We start from the raw sequence: 26,075 nt of genomic DNA, 5'->3' as shown, positions 1-26,075 counted from the left end.
TTTTTTTTTTTAAATTAGCTGGGCATGGTGGCACGTGTCCTAGCTACTAGGGAGGCTGAGGTGGGAGGATTGCTTGAGCTCAGGAGGTCGGGACTGAAGTGAGCCACGATTGCACCACTGTACCTCAACCTGGGCAACAAAGCAAGACCTTGTCTCAAAAAAAAAAAAAATTGTGGTCTTTCTCTAAGGGGGAAACATCTCTGTTCATTTGACAATAAGGTTATTGGGTGGAGGGTAGAGAGCAAAACCAATTAACTTGACTCTTCCTTTTAAATTTACTATTTTAGTTCGTTTGCGAGAAAGTCACTCTGAATTACATTACATTATAGAATATTAGGGAAAATGATGCAATTTAATTAATTATGGAGACTTGTATCAAACTTAATGTTGCCAAGTCATTATTCTTTTTTTTTTTGAGATGGAGTCTTGCTCTGTCATCCAGGCTGGAGTGCAGTGGCGTGACCTCAGCTCACTGCAACCTCTGCCTTCCAGGTTCAAGTGATTCTCCTGCCTCAGCCTCCCAAGTAGCTGGGATTACAGGTGCACACCACCATACCTGACTAATTTTTGTATTTTTAGTAGAAGCGAGGTTCCACCCTGTTGACCAGGCTGGTCTTGAACTCCTGACCTCAAATGATCTGCCCACCTTGGCCTCCCAAAGTGCTGGGATTACAGGTGTGACAAGTCATTATTCTTAATGAAAAGAGCAGGATCAGCGCAGTAGCTCATGTCTGTAATCCCAGCACTTTGGTAGGCCAAGGCAAGAGGATTGCTTGAGCCTAGACATTCGAGACCAGCCCGGGAAACATAGCCAGACCCCATCTCTACAAAGTAAATAAATAAATAAACAAATAAAAAGAAGGACTGTATGCTGTTGGGGCTCTCTGTAACTTTCATTCATGTCATCAATCCACAGCAGGAAGCAAATGATATGGTGTTAATTTTATGAAGTAATTTTATGTATTGTCTTGTTTTTGTTTTTATTTTTAGGACCGGAGTAGGCCCTATGATACTTTTAACTTGCACTCGTTGGAGAACTCCTTAATGGATATGATAAGGACTGATCATGAGCCTCTGAAAGGTAAACACTACCCTCCCAGTGGCCCACCAATGAGTTTCGCTGATATAATGTGGAGGAATCATTTTGCAGGTTAGGAATATTCATATGTCCATTTCTTGCTTGGTGTTTTAAGCAAAAATCAGCTTTTTAATAATTTTGATTTTTCTGGTTTGTTTTTTGTTTGCTTGTTTTTGTTTTGCTTCTGTAAAGCATTGTGGAATGTATTTAAAGTTGATTTTTTTTAACCTGGGTTCAGCTACCTATAATAATCAAGGTGGATTGTTATCAGTCATGTCTGGCAGGAGCATGAATTGGGTAGCTGAGGTTAGTCACATTATGAGTTAATAGCATGAGACCAGCAGCCAGGTTTTCTGGGCTTTGTGCATTTGGAATCCTCAGCTGAACCTGGATAATTCATTTAAGTCCATGTATATATACTGCAAGGAGCTGTGAGAGTTCGTAAAGCAGTCTCCAAAAATTGCTTCAGAAAACTGCATATAAAGGACTTCTACTTTATTAAAGCATAATCACCTTCCTAGTATAGGAAGTATCACCACACAGGCTTAGGGGCAGCTAGTGACCCTTTGCAGTCTCTGAGGCCAAATCACAAGAAAAATATCTTAAAGTATATAAATGTTTTGGGTTAAATATAAGGCAAAAAGTCTCAAAGTTAGCAATATTAGGACTTCCTGTTTTTACAGCCTCTGTAAATTCAGGATAGTGTTGGTGTTTAATTCATAATTACAGATAGTTCTTTTTATGGGTTATAGGACTTTTTAGAGACCTTATGATATTTAAAAATACTGTAATGCAAATTACCTATGGAAATATCCATTATACTTGGGTTAAGATCTAAATTTCCGAAAACTGTGAAGAGGTAGCCATGGGGATGCCCATCTTGTATGAACCATTATGTCTTTCAAAATTGTGAGAAATTCCCATATTATAGTGTGAATGACTGTGAACACCTGATGCTCATTTCCTCAAGCCACACCAGAAATCTCTTTCATCATTTTCTTGTCACACTCATGATTTTCTTCTGCTTTCCTCATTTTCCAGCGAAAAGAAAGTAGTCAATAGGTTATAAAGAAAACAAGGGGTTTTTGGGGAAAGCGAATTTATTTTTCATTTATTTATTTATTTATTTATTTTTTATTTTTTTGAGATAGTGGAGTGCAGTGGCACAATCTTGACTCACTGAAACTTCCTCCTCCTAGGTTCAAATGATTATTCTGCCTCAGCCTTCCAAGTAGCTGGGCTTACAGGTGCCCGCCACCTCGCCCTGCTGGTTTTTGTATTTTTAATAGAGATGGGATTTCACCATGTTGGCCAGGCTGTTCTCAGACTCCTGACCTCTAGTGATCTGCCTACCTCGGCCTCCCGAAGTGCTGGGAGTGCCATCGCACCTGGCTGATACTGCATTTTAAGGAAAATATTTAAAAATGTTTTTGACTTTAAAAAGTGGAGAAAATTATAAGAACAAAAAGGTAACTAAAAAATAAAAGAACGATTGTGATGGTGTATTCTTTGTCTAATTCTTATATGATAAGCATTATCCATGCTTCTATCAGATCTTTGTAATTTATTGCTAGGCCTTGACTTTAGACTGTTAGGTTGTTTCCAGTTTTTCCTCCATTATTAGGTAATGCTGCCATGGATGAGTTCTTGCACATAGCTTTTCCTTAAGGTAAATTAATAGTGAGAGTCTTTGGGTCAAAAGAGATAAACATTTAGGTGGATTGAGCTTTAAGAGAAGGATGGTAGACTAGAGGACCTGCCATGTGGCGTCTGTATGAGTCTGTTCAGAAGCACTTCCCTCTACTATCTGGTTTTTCCTCCTTTTTTTTTTTTTTTTTGAGATGGAGTTTCACTCTTGTTGCCCAGGCTGGAGTGCAATGGCATGATCTCGGCTTACTGCAACGTTTGCCTCCTGGGTTCAAGCGATTCTCCTGCCTCAGCTTCCTGAGTAGCTGGGATTACAGGCATGTGCCACTACACCTAGCTAATTTTGTATTTTTAGTAGAGACGGAGTTTCTCCATGTTGGTCAGGCTGGTCTCGAACTCCTGACCTCAGGTGATCCACCTGCCTCGGCCTCCCAAAGTGCTGAGATTACAGGTGTGAGCCACTGCGCCCAGCCTCCTCCTACTTTCAATATCCTTTACTCCCACTTGAACATGGGGAAAACTGTTTTGAGGGTCTCAAAACTCAAGTACAGGGTAACTGGATTTTGTTTGTTGGTTTTTTTGAGACAAAGTCTTGCTCTTGTCATACAGGCTGGAGTGCAGTGGCGTGATGTCGGCTCACTGCAACCTCTGCCTCCCAGATTCAAGTGATTCTCCTGCCTCAGCCTCCTGAGCAGCTGGGATTACAGGCATCTGCCACCACTACCAGCTAATTTTTGTATTTTTAGTAGAGACGGGGTGTCACCATGTTGGCCAGGCTGGTCTCGAACTTCTGATCTCAGGCGATTGCCTGCCTTGGCCTCCTGAAGTGCTGGGATTACAGGCCTGTGCCACCCTGCCTGGCCCCAGAGTAACTGGTTTTTGTATGTTTGTTTGTTTTGGTGTTTTTTTTCCCTAGAGCTTAATTTCCTTTGTTTTTCAGAAAAAAATACAGTTTTACTCATTATAAGAAATCCAAATAGTATGTAAAAGGACGAAAAGGAAAGTGAAAAGGAAAAAAAAAATCACTAGAGGCAGGGAGTGGCGATTGCTTGAACCAGGGAGTCGGAGGTTGCAGTGACCGAGATTGTGCCACTGTACTGCAGCCTGGCGACAGAGCAAGAGACTCTGTCTCAAAAAAATAAAAATAAAAAAAATCACTAGAGACTCTCTACCTAGAGGTAACAAAGGTTATTATTTTTATTAACATCCTTCCAGATAGGAGATGAAATTTCAACTCAGTCTTTCTGACTTTGCAGTCAGTGTAACCTGGGTGTGAATTCTGTCTCTGCCTCTGGCTGCCTGTTAATCTGGATAAATTAATCTCTTCAAAGCCTCAGTGTTCTTATTGTTAAAATAAATTCCTTACTTCATAGAGTGAGTGCGAAGATCAAATAAAGTCCCTGGCACTAGAAACTGCTCAAATGTTATCCACAATTTTTTGCTGGAAGTAGTATGGTATCCTTACAGTATTGACTTCTTTCCAACTAGACTGCAGCTAAATGTTGAAATTTTTCAGGTACAAGTTGTCAAAATTTTATATTTTTCATAAGTGGTGATTATTGAAGGATAAATGTCTTACCATTTTCAAAGCCACTTAAAGGAGAAAGGAAAATAATTTTTCGGTTATTTTGGTTTTCCAATTGTATATCTGATTGATGTAAAAAAAAATGATAAAATAGGATATCTAATACTTTAAGATGTGCTTGAAGAACATGGCAAAAATATGTTCACAATAATATTTCATCTTAGAAATGCATTCAGTAAAAAATCCCTTTATTCAACTATCCTCTTGATTCAGGGTAAAAAAGGATTAGCGTGGGAGATAACAGAATAGGAAGTTTAGGAGATACTGAGACTTCGGTTTTAGTAAAGTAAATAAGCTTTAATAGTTTTTTGCTCATGTATTCAGTTGACCAGCTTTGAAAATATTTGTAGGAAATTTTAAAAGTTTCTCTATTTCATCCCCCATGATAAAAATTATATAGAAGAAAAGCTGAATTGAACTTTCTTCACAGCACACTGAAAAATATCTTCTATAGCATTAATCAGATCACAGAATGCATATTTAAACAAAAATTAGACTAATTTATTTTTTATTTATTTTTTTTCTGAGACAGAGTCTCGCTCTGTCGCCCAGGCTGGAGTGCAGTGGTGGGATCTCAGCTCATTGCAACCTCCGCCTCCCTGGTTCAAGCAATTCTCCTGCCTCAGCCTCCTGAGTAGCTAGGATTACAGGCATGTGCCATCACACCCGGCTAATTTTTGTATTTTTTAATAGAGACGGGGTTTCACCATGTTGGCCAGGCTGGTCTGGAACTCCTGACCTTGTAATCTGCCAGGCTTAGCCTCCCAAAGTGCTGGGATTACAGGCATGAGCCACTGCGCCCAGCCGGACTAATTTATTTATTTATTTATTTATTTATTTATTTATTTATTACTTTTTAAAGATCCCAAACTACGTGCTTGGCTGTAACAGAATAAAGTAATAATCTCCTGGGGTTTTTTTGGGTTTTTTTTACTATGTCTTACATATACTTTTCCTTTCATTTGAGACAATGCCTCAGAGATGAGAAAGGAGGCTTTTGAAGAGAATAATGCTCTAATGACAGCTGTTTCTTATTTTATTTATTTATTTATTTTTGAGACAGGTTCTTGCTCTTTCACCCAGGCTGGAGTGCAGTAGCACAATCTTGGCTCACTGCAGCCTTGACTTCCCAGGCTCAAGCAATCTTCCTGCCTCAGCTCCCTAAGTAGCTGGTACTCTCTAGTACCAGGCACCATGCCTGGCTGATTTTTTCTGTTTGCTGTAGAGACAGGGTTTCACCATGTTGCCTAGGCTGGTCTTGAACTCCTGAGCTCAAGCAATCCTTCCACCTCAGCCTCCCAAAGTGCTAAGATTATAGGCATGAGCCACTGGCCCTGGCCCTGTTTCTTATTTCTTTTTCTAAGTACAGAAATCCTTGGGTTGGCAGATGTAGTAGGAGGGAGCAATTGTTCTCTGTTCTCATTTCTAGTGGATTGAAGGAAAATGCAACTCTTTTCATAACTGTGAGGATTAAGGGGATTAATGGTATTGAGAGAGGTGGGGTAAGAGATAATGAAAAAGATTCATCCCTATTGTCTTCTTTATAGCTGTTGCTTGACTTTCTATCTATGATGCAGGTTCACTAAGCTCCTATGGAACCACTCTGAAAACTCATGGTCATCAGGTCAGGTTTGATTAATCATATTCTCCCAACTCTAGAAGGATAATAAGGAAATACCAACTATAGCACATTGAGCAGAGAAGTAAGATCGTATACCCTAACTGGGGAAGCCCAGTATAGCAGGCATCTTGGCAAAAACAGGGAGGAGTTACTTTTTCTTCATCCCATGCAATTTCCCTCTTGCAGCAGAAAAATAGGCCTGGCTGACTATTTGGGGTTCGTGCCTAGTAAAACATTTTTATGTATTTGAATTTTCTCTTCCCTCACTATTCATGGAACTGAGATTTGAAAAATGAAAAGAACAGGTGTCAGTTGAGAACTGATATTGAAAGCTTTGCTTTTCAAAAGTATGCTGAGAGTGTCTAGAGAAAAATAGCTTATCTTTCAGTAATAGTGCTTTAAAGCAGATAATGCCACCCCTTTGGTGTTAAAATGGAAGAGATAATGCCACCCCTTTGGTGTTATAGAGGCATTTTTCTTTATTCATCACAATTTAAATTTAGTATTGTAGAGCCTTTCACAAAATTTGTCCCCTCTTATGGAATTTTGAGGTCCTCTTATTTTAGAAAAATATGCCTTCATTACATTTTATTTGCTTGTTTGTTCCAGAAAAATATACTGTCTCTTTATTTACTTCTGTGGCTTGAATTATTGCTCAGTTCTATTTTTGTGTTATTTCCCTTGATAGCCCATATCTGTTTATCTTGTTTGAAAGTTAGCAGATTACACAAACTGTTAAAGGGGCAGGTACTAAGTCAGCAAGAAGTGATGGTTCTTGTTTTGTACATTCTTGGGGGCAGAGACAGTAAGTAGAAACTGAGTGATTTGTATAAGTACCCTCCCATTAATTTGTGTAATCATCCTTTAAGCATAGCATTTAAATTACCTGAGTTTTTAGCGGCCAGGCATGGTGGCTCACGCCTATAATCCCAGCACTTTGGGAGGCTGAGGTGGGCAGATCACTTGAGGTCAGGACTTCAAGACCAGCCTGGCCTACATGGTGAAACCCTGCCTCTACTAAAAATACGAAAATTAGCCAGATGTGGTGGCAGGCGCCTGTAATCCCAGCTACTCAGGAGGCTGAGGCAGGAGAATTGCTTGAACCCACGAGGTGGAGCTTGCTCTGAGCCAAGATTGTGCCACTGCATTCCAGCCTGGGTGACAGAGCGAGACTCCATCTTAAAAAAAAAAAAAAAAAAAAATCACCTGATTTTTAAAAGATAAAGATGATGATGATGATTATTATTTTGAGACAGGGTCTCGCTGTGTAACCCAGGCTGGAATGCAGTGATGCGATCTCAGCTCACTGCAGTCTTCACCTCCCGGGCTCAAGCTCTCCTTCCACCTCAGCCTCGTGAGTAGCTGGAACTGTAGGTGCATGCCACCATACCCACGTAATTTTTTTTTTTTTGGTTTTTTTTTTTTTTTTTTTTTTTTTTGTAGAGACGGGGTTTTGCCATGTTGCTTAGGCTGGTCTCTAACTCCTGAGCTCAAGCGATCTGCCTGCCTCTGCCTCCCAAAGTGCTTGGATTACAGGTGTGAACCAGTGCACGCCAGGCCGGGAATTGTGATTTAATTGTTCTCGAGTACAGTCTTTATTAAATGAGGAAACAGAGGCACAAAATATTTAACAACTTGCCAAAAATTACCCACTACTAGTATGTGAATAAACTAGGATTTGACCTCAGGTCTAAGGTCACAGGTTTTGATTATTGGTTATTTGGAACATATTTAGAATATTATAGTATCAAAGTTTTATCATTTCCTTAAAACAGATTTAAAAAAGTTTACTATATTTTTACATATCACAGTATTACATTTTTAAGATACTTTTCTAAAGGAATGTCTCTCTAACTTTATAGAGAAAGTTAGTGGGAAATAAAACCCAGTAGAATATGCATTTTACCTGTAAGTCTTTCTGAAATGTGGCACTAACATTCTGTTACATGAAGCTTTCTGAAGTACTTGCCTTTTTCGAGCAAAGGGAGTGATTAGAGGAAGGTACAGCAGTTGTTCCCTATCTCATAACATATTGTAGAAGTAAAGAGATGACTTTCGTAATCAATTATGAATTAATGCAAATTTCAGTTTTTATTTTGGACTCATAAAAGCATGAGTTTAGTTGGATTCTGAAACTTTGAATCATGATAGAAGTAGTTTTTTTTTTATAACTAGTGTTTTAAATATGAATGTGAATTGAGCTTATGAGACTGTGATTTTAACAGAACGAATAACCGTATGTAACCTTATTCTCCAACCTCTCCCTTCATCCTCTCTCACCCCTATTTATCAGATCCTGTGCAGTGGGGAAAGTGGGACACAGTCTCGGATTTCCACAGCATCATTTAACTCAGTAAAACCAAGTATGCCTTCCAGTTTTTGAAACCTTATATTTTACACTATACTTAAAAGATAGCTAGCTGACAAGAACAATTTAAAAATAGCAGACCATGGACAGGTGACAAAATGTCACGCTGGCAGCACCAGACTACATTATACAAAAATCACCAGATGTCACACACTTGATTCTATTTTCACAGCTGATTAAACAGCAGTATTTGTTGGACAAAAGGAAGGAAAAAGAAATGACCTCTTCTGAATTTGGAATCAGTTTTTCTTTTGCTGTTATATATTTTATTTTCCTCCAAAATTCCTTAATAACTGTAAAACTTAAGATATACAATATATTAAGTTAAAAATTATGAAATAATTTCAATTTTAGAAAAGAAACCTTTACACATATACACTCCCTAACGTGGAAGACTGTAAATCAAAATGTTAACAGTGCTTATCCTTGGTGAGCTTGTTTTCTCCATTTTTTTATATTATGTGATTTTTCTCCAATGAAAATATATTTCATTTTATAATCTAAAAATTACTTTTGGAAGAGGTAAAGAAACTAGCTTAAAGATGCTGTGAATGATTTTACTTTAAAAAATTACATTATTAGTTGGGGGAAAAATTAGATTATATTTAGGTAATTGATTCTGATGGATATGACCTTCTTGACCCAGAGTTTCTTTTCTTTTCTTTTTGAGACAGAGTCTTGCTCTATCTCCAGGCTGGGGTGCTGTGACACGATCTCAGTTCACTGCAACCTCCACCTCCCAGGTTCAAGCGATTCTCCTGCCTTAGCCTCCCAAGTAGCGGGGACTACAGGTTCATGCCACCACACCCAGCTAATTTTTTTGTATTTTTAGTAGAGATGGGATTTCACCATGTTGGCCAGGATGGTCTCCATCTCTTGACCTCGTGATCCAACTGCCTCGGCCTCCCAAAGTGTTGAGATTACAGGCATGAGCCACGGTGCCCAGCCTGGAGTTTCTTATAAAATCTTTTGTTGCTCACTTTCATCCAGAGACCTGTTGAAGTCAAAGAGGTCAAAGAATTAGAGAGAATACCAGGAAAGGTAAAAAGTGTTCTACTTTTCACCAATTAGTGATACCTTCAATCTGCAAAACACTGCCTAAGGCTCTTGTTTTACTGCATCATAAGAAAGTTTAGGTTGGAAGTAATCAGTGTAAGATAGAGAATAATAATTTGAAAACTACCAAGCTTCCTTTCAGTTTCATCTTTCCAAGCTGAAAAGTTCTAGGAGCTCATGGAAAGGGTCAAAAAGGATCCATGTAGGTATGTTTAACTTCTGGAGGACAAAAAGGGTACCCCTTTACATTTGGGAAACTAAGTAGTTATAGGAATATGTAAAAACTTTATTTGATATAGTGGTTGTAAACTACATAATTCTTTACCATAAATGGTAGACACAGGAAAGAAAAGGAGTCAAATAAGGATCAGCTAAGTTCAGGTTTGCATGATTTCCTTGATAACCGTTTATTATTATTCTAGGAATATTTAGGGAGTATTGCTAACTTTTTAGACAGCACACCCTCCTCTAAATATTCCTTGGTTAAAGTTTGAAAAGATCCTCCATATATGCGATTTCCTTAAGTTCTGATGGGCAGTGATTTTGAAGTCTTGATGGGCTTTTAGGTAGACTTTCCAGTGACTGGCTAATTATTGTTATATTTGAATACCCCAGAAAAGGATGAAAGCTGGTTTAGAGTAAATCACGTATAGTTTTCATAGATATTAATATTTTGTGATAATTAATCCAAATAAGGTCTTGATTATCCAAAAATGATGGCGAGAACATTGAGATAGCTAGTTGAAATGAGAATATACTTTCTCCCTACTGAGTCAAAGCCTTGTTCTGGTGACAGTTTTTCCTATTATAGGTTCTGATCAAGGTGGTGGTAGGAGATAACACTTGTTGCCGACTATAATTTTCAGGGACTCTAAAATGACTTAGGAACTGAAAAAACGTAAGGCACATAGAACAATTATATATAGATACAGTACATGTATCTTTTAACAATGGGGTAGTTTTTGAAATTCCTAATAATTAGCTTCTAGTAAATATGAAAAGGTTTATGAAATCTATAAAAAATAGATGATTCTTTTAGATTTTACTCATATGGCTTTTTAATAGAAAACATGATCTAATCTAAGAAAATAATTTTACTATATTACAAATGCTAGCAAAATTGTCTCTGCAAAACTAGAGAGAGATGAAACATTTTTCTCCTAATAAGGTTTGAAACAATAAAAACTAAAAATTTTCATTGAAAGCTCTATAATGCTTCATGATAAAGTTAGAACAGTTTTATCAGAATCCATCAAATTCTAGTGGATTTTCTTATTTATGGATGTATTTAAGATTTTCTCATTCAATACATACATACACACCAATACAAGTGATGCTTCACTTGCGAGGGGTTTTGTTTTTCCCTGCCTCTTTTTTTTTGAGACGGAATCTTGCTCTGTCACCCTGGCTGGAGTACAGTGGCACGATCTTGGCTCACTGCAACCTCCAAATTCCAAGTTCAAGTGATTCTCCTGCCTCAGCCTCCCAAGTAGCTGGGATTATGGGCACCCACCACCACACCCAGCTAATTTTTGTATTTTTAGTAGAGATGGGGTTTCACCATGTTGGCCAGGCTGGTCTCTAACTCATGACCTCAGATGATCTGCCCTCCTCGGCTTCTCAAAGTGCTGGGATTATAGGCATGAACCACTGCGCCTGGCCTTCCCTACCTCTTAATATGAAATGACCTTTTACAAATTATCGTAGCCTGGGGAGCGATAAGAAATCAGGATGGTCCTGTCTAGGCAAAAACTTCATTTGTTTAGGAATTCATGATTCTCCCTTTTTATTTAAGGCAAATGCCCTGCTTTGTCTACTGTGATGCTTTCCTTTTGGGCAAAAAGAACTTAATAATGCTATTTGCCTCCAGTCCCCTGTAACGGAGTTTACCATCAAATGATGACTGACTCTTTTGCAATTATGTAATATAAAACTGTGTATGTTGTAAAAATCAATCATTTTAACCTTATCTCCAGCTTTTTCTGTATACTTTCTCGCCAAAATACTGTTGACATTTATTTAAACAATGGTAGTGAAATAAGATTAACATTTTTTGAGAATTTCATGATAACCCTTGACATAATTGAACATTAAAACCTTGCAGAGCCAAGTTTATAGATATTAGCTTTACACAAAAGCATTGTTTCAATAACTATTTTGTTGAAGGAATTTGATCAAGAAAGCTTTCTAAGTACATTTTTTTTTTCCATATAAGACTCTCTCTAATTTTCCTTTTGGTACATCTACCTCCTTGTCCCAAATAATTAATGAAAAAAAAAATAACAAAAATGTCTGCATCTTCCATTCTTGCCCCTAGGGGCCATTAGTTGAAGCATCTGTTTCTGACTTAACATCTTATAGACCAGGGGTTGGCAAACTTTATGAAGTGCTAAAGAGTAAATATTTTAAGCTTTACAGGCCACATGGTCTCTGTCACATATTGTACTTTGTTTTATTTTTGGTTTGGTTGTGTTTACAGGCCTTTCTAAATGTAAAAACGATGCTTAACTCAGAGGCATACAGAAACAGGAAGCCAGTCATGTCAGCAGACGTTTGCTCCTGTTATAGACTTAAGGATGAACATGTGGAGATTACCATTGTATTCAAGGTCATATCACTAGTTAGTGTTAGGGAGAGCCACCAGAATCCTATATTTTTAGGCCAATCATTTTCCCCCATTCTGTCTCTTTTATGAATTTTACCATCTTCCTTCTGGTTGCCATTCTGATTATTATATTGCATTTTTGAGCCACTATGAAACCTCTCTTTTTATTCTCTCTAAGCTTCAAATTTATATACTTGTTTCAATCTTTTTTTTTTTTTTTTTTGCTGCTTGAATGGAAGGACAGTATAAATGGTTGTTTAAATAAAATGCTTAATCCAAGGAGTTGGCATGTTTAAATTGGAATGCAGGAGATGTGTTAAATTTCAGACTATTGTAACAGAAGCTTCTTTTTTTGTTTTGTTTTATTTATTTGTTGTTGAAACTTTGGCTTTGTTTTAAGACTTTTCATGTGTATGTTTTATGACTTAATTTTTAAAACTGTTGTAACTGCTTTGGCCTTTGGTAGCATTGTTATAGATTAATCTGTTTTAGATTTTTGTAATGTTTATATTTTAAGATGTGTTTGAAATGATTACATTAAGCCTTCTTTTTGCTTAAAATTATTTTATTTTTTAGGACGCATGGGGATAAATTTCCATCATCCAGGAACAGATAATATTATGGCACTTAACAGTAAGTCTTCATATGAAATATTCTATTAAATTAGCAGTCAAGTTTGCAGCATGTCGTTTCTATATTCTTGATTGTTGGTTACATTTTAACCTTCCGCTGAAAGAAGTATAGACCATTGTTCAGTACTAGTGGTTCTCTAAGTGTGGTCCCTGGACCATCAGCATTGCTTGGGAGCTTATTAAAATCTCAGGCCCCATGACAGGGCTATTGAATCAGAAACTTAAGGATGAGGCCCAGAGGTCTGTATTTTAACAAGCCTGTGTGTGATTGTGATTCAGGCTAAAGTTTGAAAATTGCTGCTTCAAACCAGGGTTGGCAAACTATAGCTCTGCAAGCTGGATCTGTTTTTGTAAATGAAGTTTTATTGGAATATAGCCACACCCATTCATTTATGGATTGTCTGTGGCTACTTTTGTGCTACAAAGGCAGAGCCCACAAAGGCCAAACTATTTACCCTCTGACCCTTTACCGAAAATGTTTGCCAACTCCTGCTCTATACCATTGGGTTGGAGGAATGAAGGAGGTAGGTGAAGGGAGAGAGGAAGTGGGGTAGAGAATGTAATGTGAATGAATAAATCAACTTATTTATACATAACTCAGAATTTTTTCATTGTGGTAGATAGCCAGGTATTTCAAGCTGGACATCCAGGGGTCTCCCATTAATGGAATTTGCATGGTATATGTGTCAGCAGCTTTACAGGTTTGAAACAGTTTTGTCAGTATAATTGTTGGATCAAGTTCTAAAGCAGCAAAAACTTACTAACCGGAAAGTCATTATATTAATTAACACCAGAAGAAATAATCTGGGTGGCGTCAGCTCTCCTTCCTAGTGTCAATGGATCAGATACCTCTGCAGAAGAACAGTCTCTAAATGGAAATTGTTCATTTTCAGAAGGACCTATATAAGCCATTGAATCTTTTAGCATTTAAGTTTTCTCCTCTAGTAAATGAGTGATATCAGATTGTCCCCTCTCATCTTCCCAGATATACAAGCTGACTCTCAATACACATGGGAGACATACTGGATAAATCTAGGGTTGTGTACAATATTATTTCTTTCCCTCTTGCTTGAGTAGGCATGTTGAATGTCATTGGAGTTCTTTAGAACAAGTTTTAGGTTATCTCTAAAATATATATTTCACATCTCCTTGGTTCTGACATGCAACCAATGAGTACTGCTGAGAACCACTGGCAGTGCTTGATGATGCAGGTCCTAAGCTTCTCCATGCATATTTTTTTCTAGATTGCTAGTATCCCTGCCTTTTGACAGGGTTAGGGGGGTGGTCTTAGAGATAATAAGAATTCCAAAGTATCTACCTCTAATTTTCTAACTTCTAAATGAAAGGTCACTTTAAATTTAGATTATGCTGCCTCTAACTTTTTTTCTAGTGCGATGGGAATTAATAAACATGCTTAACTTGCTGAATTTGAGCAATAATTAATTGTGAAAAGACTTCAGTTAGATTATGGGATTTAAAGTTGAATGTAAAAGAAAAGAACAGTATGGTAGTGTGTCTGCCTGAAGGAATGAGTGTGTATCTCAGAAAAGACCTAATTGACATGATGTGAATCCTCTTCTGCAAGAGGGAGAGGATATAGTTTGTGATTTTTTGTGGGAAAAAAATGGAGTTAAAAGACATTTTTCTTTTTAAAAGCTTTTTATTCTCTTTGGTTTGATTTTCTTTAATTCTCTGCTTTTAAATCCAAGATTTCATTTATGCTCTTTCCATTTTGTTCATGTTGTGCAATCCCCCTTTTAGCTTCAATTTCTCCAATCCTTGAGAGAAGGGGGCTGATTAGGTAATCTTAATGATTGTTTTCAGCATGAAGATACTGTTATTCTGTAATTTTTTTTAAGTACCAAAAGGGCCATTTTGCTGATATCTATAACAAATGTTGATGAGTTACACATAGTTGCAACAGGTATCAGAGTGCATCAATCTTTGAATGTCTCTGTGGTTGCTGCCCAAGGTCGAAGAACCTTGTTGTCTCCTTAAAATTAACCATACAAACAACCAGAGTTTGATGTTTACATTACCTACCATCAGTTTTCTTTCAAAGTTGACTCCAGCTTGAGATGATCAGAACAAAAATATCCTCCGTAAGTAGGTACTTGTGGGACCTGCCAGCTTTGACAAATTTGCTGTGATAAACCTTGTTTTCCTTTTTGTACGGTTGATCCCAGCCCATCTGGTGACTTACATATGTAGCATATGCACAAACACACACCTATCTATTATTTTTGTCTTCTTTTTTTAAATATGTATTTATTTTTTATATTTTGTAGAGATAAAGTGTTGCTATGTTGCCCAGGCTGGTCTTGAACTCCTTGCCTCAAGCAGTCCTCCCACCTCGACTTCCCAAAGTGCTGGGATTAAAGGTGTGAACCACCACACCTGGTCTTTCTTTTTATGCCTACCGTTTGTTGCCCTAACACTTTTTGTCCGTGACTGGTCTATCCTTCTTCCTTTCTGTCAACCTTCATGTAGGAATAATTGAGATCGCTGGGCGCGGTGCCTCACACCTGTAATCTTAGCACTTTGAGAGGCCGAGGTAGGAAGATCACTTGAGGTCAGGAGTTCAAGACCAGCCTGGCCAACATGGAGAAACCCCGTCTCTACTAAAAATACAAAAATCAGCTGGGTGTGGTGGCGCATGCCTGTGATCCCAGCTGCTCAGGAGGCTGAGGCAGGAGAATCGCTTGAACCCAGGAGGCAGAGGTTGCAGTGAGCCGAGATCACGCCACTGCACTCCAGCCTGGGTGACAGAGTGAGACTCCATCTAAAAAAAAAAAAAGGAATAATTGAGAAGAAGTAACAAATCCTGAAACATTGTTAATTCAGAATTGTGATTATTGAAGGGACTAGGTTAAAGTTGAGCTGTATTTTCAGAAAAGAAGGGATTGGCTAAGAAAAGTATAGCAAATTGAGAGTTTAAATTTTTTTAAAAAAGAAAATGCTAGTCAGTTGTAGTTCTTTCTTTCTTACCCTTTTTTGCTATGTGAAATTTGTGCTTCCTAGGTCTCTGTGGAAAGCTACCATTCATTATGTTTCCCAAAAAATCTTCCTTTTTTTTACTTTCTTGACCTCACCAAAACCTGTCTCCTAAAGATATGGCCTCAGTTCTCCTGACTTTATGGGAAAGATAGATGTCATAATATACATTCTTCTCAGTACTACTTTCCAGCTTTGAATTGGCCAAGTTCCCATTTTTTGGTGTTCCTAGTGCATGCCCTCCAGTTATACCTTCCTCTGAGAATCACCACTGCTGACATCATCTAGAAGACAGAAAATGAAGCTTGGAAGAGAAAGATAGGAGACCACTATGGAAGACAAATGGGAGTTACCAGTAAACCTTCAGACATTTAGGGTGTGGAAAAATTGGCAAGGTTTGTGTAAACCAAAGAGTCTACTGATTTTTCCTGTTCAAGACCATGAATCTATTAATAGTAAGAATTGGCAGGCCAGCCTTTATGGAGGAACCCAAGAGCCACATTCCAAATTTTGGCCTTTCTCAAAATATTAGGTCCTCAAGTATTACAGAATATAGAAGGGGAGGTAGGGGGAGAAACTCCAATCCATCAGTAAGACCTGCCACTTGTCCAATATTTCCAAAATAAAGTTAGTTCTGAGGCAATATACCCCTTCTACTTAATCAGGTAATATATTTTTTCTAACTGTTTAATAATTCTGCCCATTTTATTTTAATCTTCCTTACTTTTAAACAAAAACACTCGACGTTTGCATAATGTATTTTAATTTTTCCCATTGGAGAAGGAGGCTGCTAAGAGTTCTTCTAGCTACATATGTAGTAGTAGTTCTACCATCCGTATTTTTCTAATACTGATAGTAGCTTGTGTTTCCTTTTTCTTTTTCTTTTTTACATTCTAGGTCAGGGATGTCCAACCTTGTGGCTTCCCTGGGCCACATTGGAAGAATATTGTCCTGGGCCACAGATAAAATACACTAACACTAATGATAGCTGGTGAGCTTAAAAAAAAAATCTCATAATGTTTTAAGAAAGTTTACAAATTTGTTTGGGCCGCTTTCAAAGCTGTCTTGGGCCACATGTGGCTTGCGGGATGCAGGTTTGACAAGTTTGTTTTAGGTGTAGAGTTAGTTTAGCATTCGTGGTCTTGTGCAGGATTGATGCCTAACTTGGTGATGTTTCCTCTATTACGTTGATCCTTAGAAAAGGATACTGGTGCCTCCATGATTCATCACATAAACCAAATTTATGTTCAAATTAATGTTCAAAATCAGCATGCCTGGTCTTTCCTCCATTTGACTGGTCAGTTCTTCTTTTTCCAAGTAGAAAATGGGCTTGGGAAAACAGATAAATATCGGAAAGTTGCTTGATAGGTACAAAAGCAGAAACTGGGAGTAGTGTTTCTTAAGGAATAGTATCATTCAGTTCTAGGAAGATGTCTTCGAAGCAGGCTGGAAGGCATGTGAAACTTGAAGATGCAGCAATGAATTAGCAAAGCCAAAGGCATCATCTGGAGTTAGGTAGATCCCATTCCCCCTTTACAAGCTATATGGCCTTGAGGCCACATTCTTAACTCCTCTTTCCCTCTGATTTCTTCACCTGTAAAATGGAGATAGCAATCAGTAAAGTGGTTATATATATATTTTTATAAAGCTTAGCATAGTGCCTGATTTGTAGATAATGCTCATATGAGCTGCTATTGTGAATGTTTGCAACAGCCTTATTATTACCTTTAAAGATCTTTCTTTCTTTACATATTAGTTTCCAAAATATAAGTTTATCTCACATTGGTTACATTTAGGTAGATGCTTTCCTGATAGAATTTAAGACAGCACACCTGTAAGTCATTTGGTTACATTTATTTACTTATTTGGAGACAGAATCTCACTCTGTCGCCAAGGCTGGAGTACAGTGGTGTAATCTCAGCTCATTGCAACCTCTGCCTCTTGGGCTCAAGCGATTCTCCTGAATCTGCCTCCCGAGTAGCTGGGACTACAGGCACACGCCACCGTGATTGGCTAATTTTTTGTATTTTTAGTAGAGATGGGGTTTTGCCATGTTGCCCAGGCTGTTCTCGAACTCCTGAGCTCAGGCAATCTGCCTGCCACAGCCTCCCAAAGTGCTAGGATTACAGCTGTGAGCCACCACGCCCGGCCACGTTTAGATAGGTGCTTTCCTGATGGAACTGAAGACAGCACACCTGTAAGTCATCACATAAGCTAGCATAGCTATATTGAGATGTGGTTCCATTTGTTTTTGTGTGAATCTTTTTCTCTGGATGAAATACTTTCTATTACTTGACTTTGGAACATGCAAACATGCACTGTCTTTGAATCCTACTGGCCTTTCTCAGTTGTTAAATATCTTGTGATGTTGGCACTTTAAAAAGTGTCACACGCTGCTGTTTGGAATGTATTAATAAAATGATACAGCCACTTTGGAAAACAATTTGACAGTTTCTTGCAAAGTTAAACATACAACTATCATATGATGCAGGAGTTCTCCTGGGAATTTACCCAAGAGAAAAAATGAAAATGTATGTCCACACAAAGACATATGTGCAAATATTCAAAGCAGCATTGTGGATAAACAAATTGTGGTACATCCATACAATGGAATACTACTTGGCAAATAAATAGGAATGAACTATTACTACATGCAGCAACATAAATGACTGTCAAAATAATTATGCTAAGTTAAAAAGCTAACAAAAGAACACATACTAGATGATCCTGTTAATATAAAATTTTGGAAAATGTAAACTAATCTATTGTGACAAAATACCACAACTTCAAGAAAGGAATTTTTGTAGTAACATTGTCTTCTTTTTTCAGAGGACAAAATTGAGGGCTTAGATCTTGGAGAAGAAGTCATGTGTAATGATGGCATCTAGTTGAGCAAGTTTCTGAATCTTCTTAAGCCTTTGCTTGAAAACCTGTAAGTGGGCAGTTAGGATATTTACTCTACCTCATTGTTTTTGTAAGATTCAGATGAAGTAAGGCACACGTACAAATAAGGTATTATTACTTCTACATTTGGAAAGTAGGAAGCATAGTGTTACTCAGAGAAGATACTTCCAGAGAGTTAATTTTTTTTTTTTGAAGATCGTAGCTTTGTAATGTAACAGAGATTCAATATTGTTTAAATTAAAAGTTTTCCTGCCATTCCTTTTCTGAGATCTTTGATGTTGTAATTAGAGTCTGTTACAAGTTATAAGGAGATAAATAAGAATTCTGAAGTACCACTTCCCCTCTGACAAGGAAAGATGATTGTTTACCCTCACTCTTCCTTATCAAAGTTTGTAACTTTGCAAAATTTAAGATTCCTAGAATAAAACCTAAGTAGTTTGAAGACTTAAACTTTTGATATCTTTCTTCTTTTTCTGTATCTCATGAATTGATATATAAACATTTTGATATCTTAAGCCAAAAAAAGACACTCACCTCTTTAGAAGCTCTGAGGTCATTGATTGTCAAACAATGTATACATAGCTGATACACCAAGAAACTTGGAACTTTAGGTTATTCTGTTTTCTACATTTTCCTCTTATTAATGCCTTGAAAACATTTTAGAAGGTTTTGCTTATATTTCTATTTGAACTGAGGGCTGCCATTGCATTTGTTGAATCAAAAGAGGCAATGTGAAAGGGCATTGACATGAACATTTGTGTTGGGCAGAGACTCCTGTGTGGCTGCAGAGCCTCCTCTTCCCCCTCCCTTTTATCCTCTGCTGGGAGTGAACTCCTTGGGGAGAGGCTCAGCTGAGAGGAAGTGGCAGAGAGGGAGCTGAGCACATGATGCCAGAATGGGAATAGAGCCAGCTTTGCTAGAATTCCAAATGGAATTTTCCAAAATTTGAAGAACACATTGTTTCTGTTCACTGTGAGTGGATATAAGTAAATAATTTCTTGGTAGCATAAAAAAGTATAGTAAAGGAGTTATCTTGAGATTCTCCGATTAAAGACATTTTGTCTGAGAATTTTTAACTTTTTGAAGATAAGATTCAGACTTTGTTTCTGTCTGAACAGATTTCTATCTGAACAGGTTTAGAAATAAAACTAATATATGGTTGTGCTATGAATATGTTGTAAAGGATGGCTAATTTAAAAATGAAAAAATTAGAAGGATAAGTAATGTTCCATGACTTCCAAGTAGTGAAATTTCAAACCATTCTAGTTGGATGCTGCACATGAATGTGGTAAGGGACCTAAGAGATTGTTTTGTTTTGACTTTCTCATTTTACAGATTGGAAAGCTGAGATTCAAAAGGCTGTAGGAATTGGCCAGGGTGATATGGAGCTAGGAGCAGAGCCTCTTGCCTCCTGGTTGAGGGTGGTACCTTTTGCTTTAGATACTTAATTGTTAAGAGTGGTTACATTATTATTATTATTATTTACTACCTTAACATAAACATGCAAATTCGGTGTCTTTGGGAAAATAGTTTTTCTATTATTATTATTTGTCACCTTGTTTATGCTCTGAATGCTTAGTAAATTCTCTTTTCCTGAAAAATAGAATGGTAAACCTAGTTTACATGGCCTGATATTGAATATTGTCAATAAGTGAAGTCTGAAGTGTTCTTGACTGACTTTATTGCATTTTGGAAGAAGTTCTTTGTATTTGTGAATGTGTCTAAAGTGACAGTATTGGGTAGTTCTAACCAAATAAGGAAGATACAGAAAACTGAAAATTTACTTACTTTTCCCAGTGGACTTCCCTGTTTTCTCCACTTGTATAGTCAGTGGAAACTGGACTTCACATTTACAGCATTCACCCCACTTGTAATTAACTATTTAATGTTGGTGTTTTTCTTTAATGTGTATGCTTCAAGAGGGCAGAGACTAGCTTTTATTCACATTTGGTCCCTGGCTTGAAGTATAATGCCTGGCCTGTTGAATAGGCACTCAATATGGGTGATCAGAAGAAGGGAAGGAGGAGTGGGAAAACATCTCAGTGTGACTGTGAAAAGCACAGTCTAACAGTCTTAGAGAATATCCAGTCCACCTTAATTTCTTCCTAAAAGATGTGCTTTAATTCTTCCTTTTGAAAGATGGTTATAACACATATAGATCTAGCAATGAACAGTTTACGAAGTGGTCTCACAGACCTCTGTGCTTTTGTAATGCTTACTATGGTTTTTCCAGAACATGGAAAAAAAATCCACTTTTCTTGAGCACCGACTTTACCCCAGGACTATTCTCTTATCCGGACAAAACATGGCCATATGATAAAGTAGTGTGTGAAACTGAAATGCAGTTTTTTTTTCCCCCTTTCAACTTTTAGGTTCAGGGGGCACATATGCAGGTTTGTTACATGGGTAAATTGCATGTCAGCATGTTGCTAATGTCATACAGCCAGCAAATAGCTGTATAAGGTTTAGACACACAGATTATTCTGCCAACCAGTTCCTAATCCAGTGTGATTTTTACTCTTTTGGATTTTCCCAAAAGATAACTTGGGTTTCATTTAACTCCTTTATAACAATTAAATAAATGATACTTTATTGATTGTGGAGAGTCAGTATACTTCCACACATGTTCAGTGTTACTTTCAGAACATAGTCTCCCTCAATAGCAACAGGAATTTTAAATGCCTTCTTTTCTTCATTACCCTCCACACACATACACTTTTGTTATATGAATAAAGTTTTGTGGTTTTTTTGTTGTTGTTGTCTTGTTTTTTCAGCTGAATATAGTAGAAACAGTGCAGTTTGAGGTAGGGAGGCAGACAGATCTGAGTTTAAACCCCAAATCCATCACTTATTTGCCATGTGACCTTGTGGCAAGTTACCTGTGTCTTTTATTTTTTATTTTTTTAAATTTTTTGTAGAGACAGGGTCTTGTTATATTGCCTAGGCTGGTTTTGAACTCCTAGGCTCATAAGATCCTCCTGCCTTGGCCTCTCAAAGTGCTGTGATTACAAATGTGAGCTACTGCACCGATCCTGTGTCTTTTATTTTAAACGGACACTTTAACCTCTCTTTACAAATGGTAAGATTAAGTGTGTAGTGCTCCTAATACCATATCTGGCAAGAAATACACACCAAGGCTGGGTGCGGTGGCTCACGCCTGTACTTCCCAGCACTTTGGGAGGCCGAGACGGGTGGATCACCTGAGGTCAGGAGTTCAAGACCAGCCTGGCCACCATGGTGAAACCCCATCTCTAGTAAAAATACAAAACTTAGTCAGGCATGGTGGTGCGTTCCTGTAATCCCAGCTACTTGGGAGGCTGAGGCAGGAGAATCGCTTGAACCCAGGAGGAGGAGGTTGCAGTGAGCCGAGATCACACCACTGCAGTCCAGCCTGGGCAACAGAGTGAGACTCTCTCTGGGAAAAAAAAAGAAGTACACACCAAACAAATGTTAGTCTTTGTTTCTTCCCTATTCTACCCCCCTTCCTTTGTTTCCTTTTGGGTTCACACTAATTCTCAACTCTAGTTATACAATCAATACAGGAGCCAAAATAGAAAACACCCATGCTTGAGAGACTGTAATTTCATTGGCCTAGGGTGAAATCTGGTTGGGGGTGGAGGGTGGGCAAGGGATACGGAAAGGACCAGAATTAGATGTGTGTCTATCTTTATTTGAGGATGAAGGAATCAAGTAGTATCGTGACTATGCTGTACATATCCTAGTGTTCTTTCTTTTCCCTCAAGACTTGGTCTGCTTTTATTGTTCCCTGAAGTTTTCCCAAGTCCAGATCAGAAGAGGAAGGTGTTTTTGAAGGATCAGGGCAGGGCTGATATGAATGAGCAGCTTCTCCATGCTACTGCAGCCCTTCCCAAATGTCCAGGTCAATTCCTTGACATAACTTTCTTCTGTGAAGGAACTCTCCTTCCCACATGAGAGGAGCCTTGTTGATAGAGAGAAGACAACACTGACCAACGGGCCCAGCCTTTGGTTCAGCTTAGGCTCCTGAACACACCAGCACCCATTTTGTTTACCTTCTCTTCTTTCTGTATTATTCCTTATATTATTTGGGAGTTCAGAAATGTAGAACTAGCAAGTATTGGCTGTCCTTAATAGTGTAGGAATTGAGTCTTTATATACAGTTGTAGAAATCTCATGAGATTTTTGACATAGTGGTTCAAAGAAGATGGTTTGTTGAAAACAGATGCCAGATATTTGAGTGTATACCACTGTAGTAAGCAATTTCAGACCTGAATTGGACAGATTGATCAGTATAAAATACAAAATACTCTGTTATGTGATTACAATTCTTAGAACTTTCTTCTTTCTTTCTCTCTCTTCCTCCTTCCCACACTCTCCTTCTTCCTCTCTCCCTCCCTCCCTTCCTTTCATTCTCCATCTTTCTCTTTTTTCTTCCTTCTTTTCTCTTTCTTTCATCAGTTATTGTTTCATTTAGCAATGTGCTACTGAAATAAAAGCAAGGTGGTAATTAATTATTCTTAGTGGAATGCTGTCAGGTCACAAGTATGAGGGTGCATAAACATCACCTGATGTAAGTGGGTGTGGATGCCCACTCTCTCCAGTAAGGTATAGCAGTATTATGTAGAGGAATTCTTTGCCGAGGTTTGTTTCCAGAGATGTCTTGTCTGATATATACATTTTTAATTATCTTTTTCTGTTTTGATGAGGAATTTAGGAAATGAACTTGGAAATTCTAGAGTGATTACTTTGATAACGTGTTATATATTGAGAAGTTGTATTAGTATCTTATATGTTAAATGTAATTTAGAAAGTAAATTAATACTAAGTATGTGGGGACACTGAGATGTGGTATAGCAAATCCTTGAGCTTGCATTTTGTACAAGACAGGAAGAAGAATAATAGAGGAAATGGACAATGTGGACTAGGGCTTTCCTAGGGAGTAGAAGAGACTAGATGTCAAGGCATGCAGGTATCAAGATTTTTATACTCTCTGAATAGGTGCTTACTTGTAATGATAATACTGGAAGAGTAGGTTGAATTGGGATTACTGGAATGTATGGGTCTGATGTATGGAATAGTGAGAATGAGGATCTGAAAGATGGTTGGGGCCAAATGATGAAGGGCTTTGGATGCTTCATGAGAAGCTTAGACAGACTAGTATTGTCTTAGTGGAAATTAGGTTTATCCAAAGGAGAATATTCAGGCTGATATGGAATATGGAAAATGATTTCTTATGAAGAATATTGAATTCACTAAAAAGAGTGAATAAAAAAGAGAAAACCAAAAGGTGCTAAAGTAATGGCCCCCCAATAAAAGTGGGATTAGGCTGGGGTCTGTGGGTAAGAACAACAGGAGAGTGTAAAAAAGAACTTTGTAACAATAAGAATGGTCCTACCATGGAGTATACAGATCTTCAGTTTTCTAGTTGTGTTCTATGGAATGCCAACATCCAAGAAGGTACTTTAAGTGCCACTGTGGGAGAAGGATACCCAACATTTGGGGCCATGGGTCCTTGCCATGCTTGAACTTGAACAGCCTTGCTTTAATACATTGTCTTTACTGGGGGAGAGAAGGCTCTGCTACTGTATTCGCCCATTCTCACACTGCTATAAAGAACTGCTTGAGGTCAGGCTTAGTGGCTCACGCCTGTAATCCCAGCACTTTGGGAGGCCAAGGCGGGCGGATCACCTGAGGTCAGGAGCTCGAGACCAGCTTGGCCAACATGACGAAACCCTGTCTTTACTAAAAATACAAAAATTAGCTGGGCATGGTGGCAGGCATCTGTAATCCCAGCTACTTGGGAGGCCAAGACAGGAGAATCGCTTGAACCTGGGAGGTGGAGGTTGCAGTGAGCCGAGACTGCACCATTGCACTCTAGCCTGTGCAGTAAGAGCAAAACTCCATCTCAAAAAAAAAAAAAAAAAAAAAAAAACCTGCTCGAGACTGAGTAATTTATAAAGGAAAGAGGTTTAGGCCAGGCACAGTAGCTTATGCCTGTAATCTCAGTACTTTGGGAGGCTGAGGCAGGTGGATCACCTGAGGTGAGGAGTTTGGGACCAACCTGTCCAATATGATGAAACCCCATCTCTACTAAAAATACAAAAATTAGCTGGGCATGGTGGCATGCACCTGTAATCCCAGCTATGTGGGAGGCTGAGACAAGAGAATCGCTTGAACCTGGGAGGCAGAGGTTGCAGTGAGCTGAGATCGCACCATTGCACTCCAGCCTGAGCAACAAGAGCAAAACTCCATCTCAAAAAAAAAAAAAAAAAGGGAAAGAGGTTTAATTGACTCACAGCTCTGCATGGCTGAGGAGGCCTCAGGAAACTTACAATCATGGCAGAAGGGGAAGCAAACACATCCTTCTTCACATGACAGCAGGAGAGAGAAGTGCCAAGCAAAGAGGGGAAAGCCACTTATAAAACCATCAGATCACGTGAGAACTCACTTCACTGTCGTGAGAACTCACTTCACTGTCATGAGAACAGCAGCATGGGGGTAACCAATCCCATGATTCAATTACCTCCCACCGGGTTTCTCCTATGACACATGGGGATTATGGTAACTACAATTCAAGATGAGATTTGGGTGGGGACACAGCCAAACCATATCAGCTATTTAGAAAGAAGTTTAAAAAAAAACACACTAGAATAGGCTGAGAGACTTGAAGCAAGCCTCTTTATTCTTTTATCTCATACTTTTTATCTCATAATATCTTTGTTAAGGTATTCTAGCAGAACCAGGTAAAACACTTTTCTATTAGCTCCAGAAATAATTCCTGTTTTGCTTAAGATACCTGTAGGTTTCTCTGTAAGATATTGAAAGCAGTGAAACAGAATGTTGCAAAAGTTCAGTTGGTGAGAATACAGGATATATTTTCTTATGTTCCTAATAACTAAATTTTCTGACCAATCCACAAAAATACCTATGAGCATGTATCATTTTATTGTGCTTCACTGTATCATGCTTCATAGAATTATGTTTTTTATAAATTCCAAGTTTGTGGCAACAGTTGTGCTGTTTTTCTAACAGCATATGCTCACTTTTTTTCTCTATATCATGTTTTGTTAATTCTCACAATACTTTAACCTTTTTCATTATTACTATATCTGTTATGGTGATTTGTGATCAGTGATCTTTAATGTTACTATTTTATTTTATTTTATTTTTTTGAGACAGAGTCTCACTCTGTCTGCCCAGGCTGGAGTGCAGTGGTGCAGTCTCAGCTTACTGCAACCTCTGCCTCCCAGGTTTAAGTAATTCTCATGTCTCAGTCTCCCGAGTAGCTGGGACTACAGGTGTGCGCCACCATGTCTGGCTAATTTTTTATTTTTTATTAGAGACAGTGTTTCACTATGTTGGCCAGGCTGGTCTCAAACTCCTGACCTCAGGTGATTCACCTGCCTCGGCTTCCCAAAGTGCTGGGATTACAGGCCTGAGCCACCGTGCCCACCTTGATGTAACTGTTGTAATAGTTTTGGGATGCCATGAACTGCGCTTGTAGGATGATACAAACTTAATTGATAAATGTTGTGTTCTGTCTGCTCCACCAGCTGGCCATTCTACTGTCTCTCTCCCTCTCGGGCCTTCCCATTTTCTGAGACAC

The 26,075-nt window shown here is 38.2% G+C and overlaps 1 protein-coding gene across 23 annotated transcripts in view; it reads left to right on the top strand.

The window, feature by feature from the left end:
* CPEB3 (cytoplasmic polyadenylation element binding protein 3) overlaps positions 1 to 26,075 on the top strand; it is a 240,203-nt gene that overhangs the window by 96,811 nt on the left and 117,317 nt on the right. For 11 of the 23 annotated variants that reach the window (XM_054522629.2, XM_054522627.2, XM_054522628.2 and 8 more), the window contains exons 3-4: positions 991 to 1,150; positions 12,537 to 12,593. In XM_054522629.2, the coding sequence (XP_054378604.1) occupies positions 991 to 1,150; positions 12,537 to 12,593 (217 nt within the window). Of the gene's footprint in view, positions 1 to 990; positions 1,151 to 7,375; positions 9,341 to 12,536; positions 12,594 to 26,075 lie in introns of those variants that run through there. The other 12 variants (XM_054522630.2, XM_024253686.3, XM_054522632.2 and 9 more) reach the window with 4 other exon arrangements.

The sequence above is a fragment of the Pongo abelii genome, chromosome 8, assembly GCF_028885655.2.
Source record: "Pongo abelii isolate AG06213 chromosome 8, NHGRI_mPonAbe1-v2.0_pri, whole genome shotgun sequence".
NCBI lineage: Eukaryota > Metazoa > Chordata > Mammalia > Primates > Hominidae > Pongo > Pongo abelii.
Note: the sequence above shows the minus strand (reverse complement) of the source record. Positions and strands in the feature narration are given on the sequence as shown.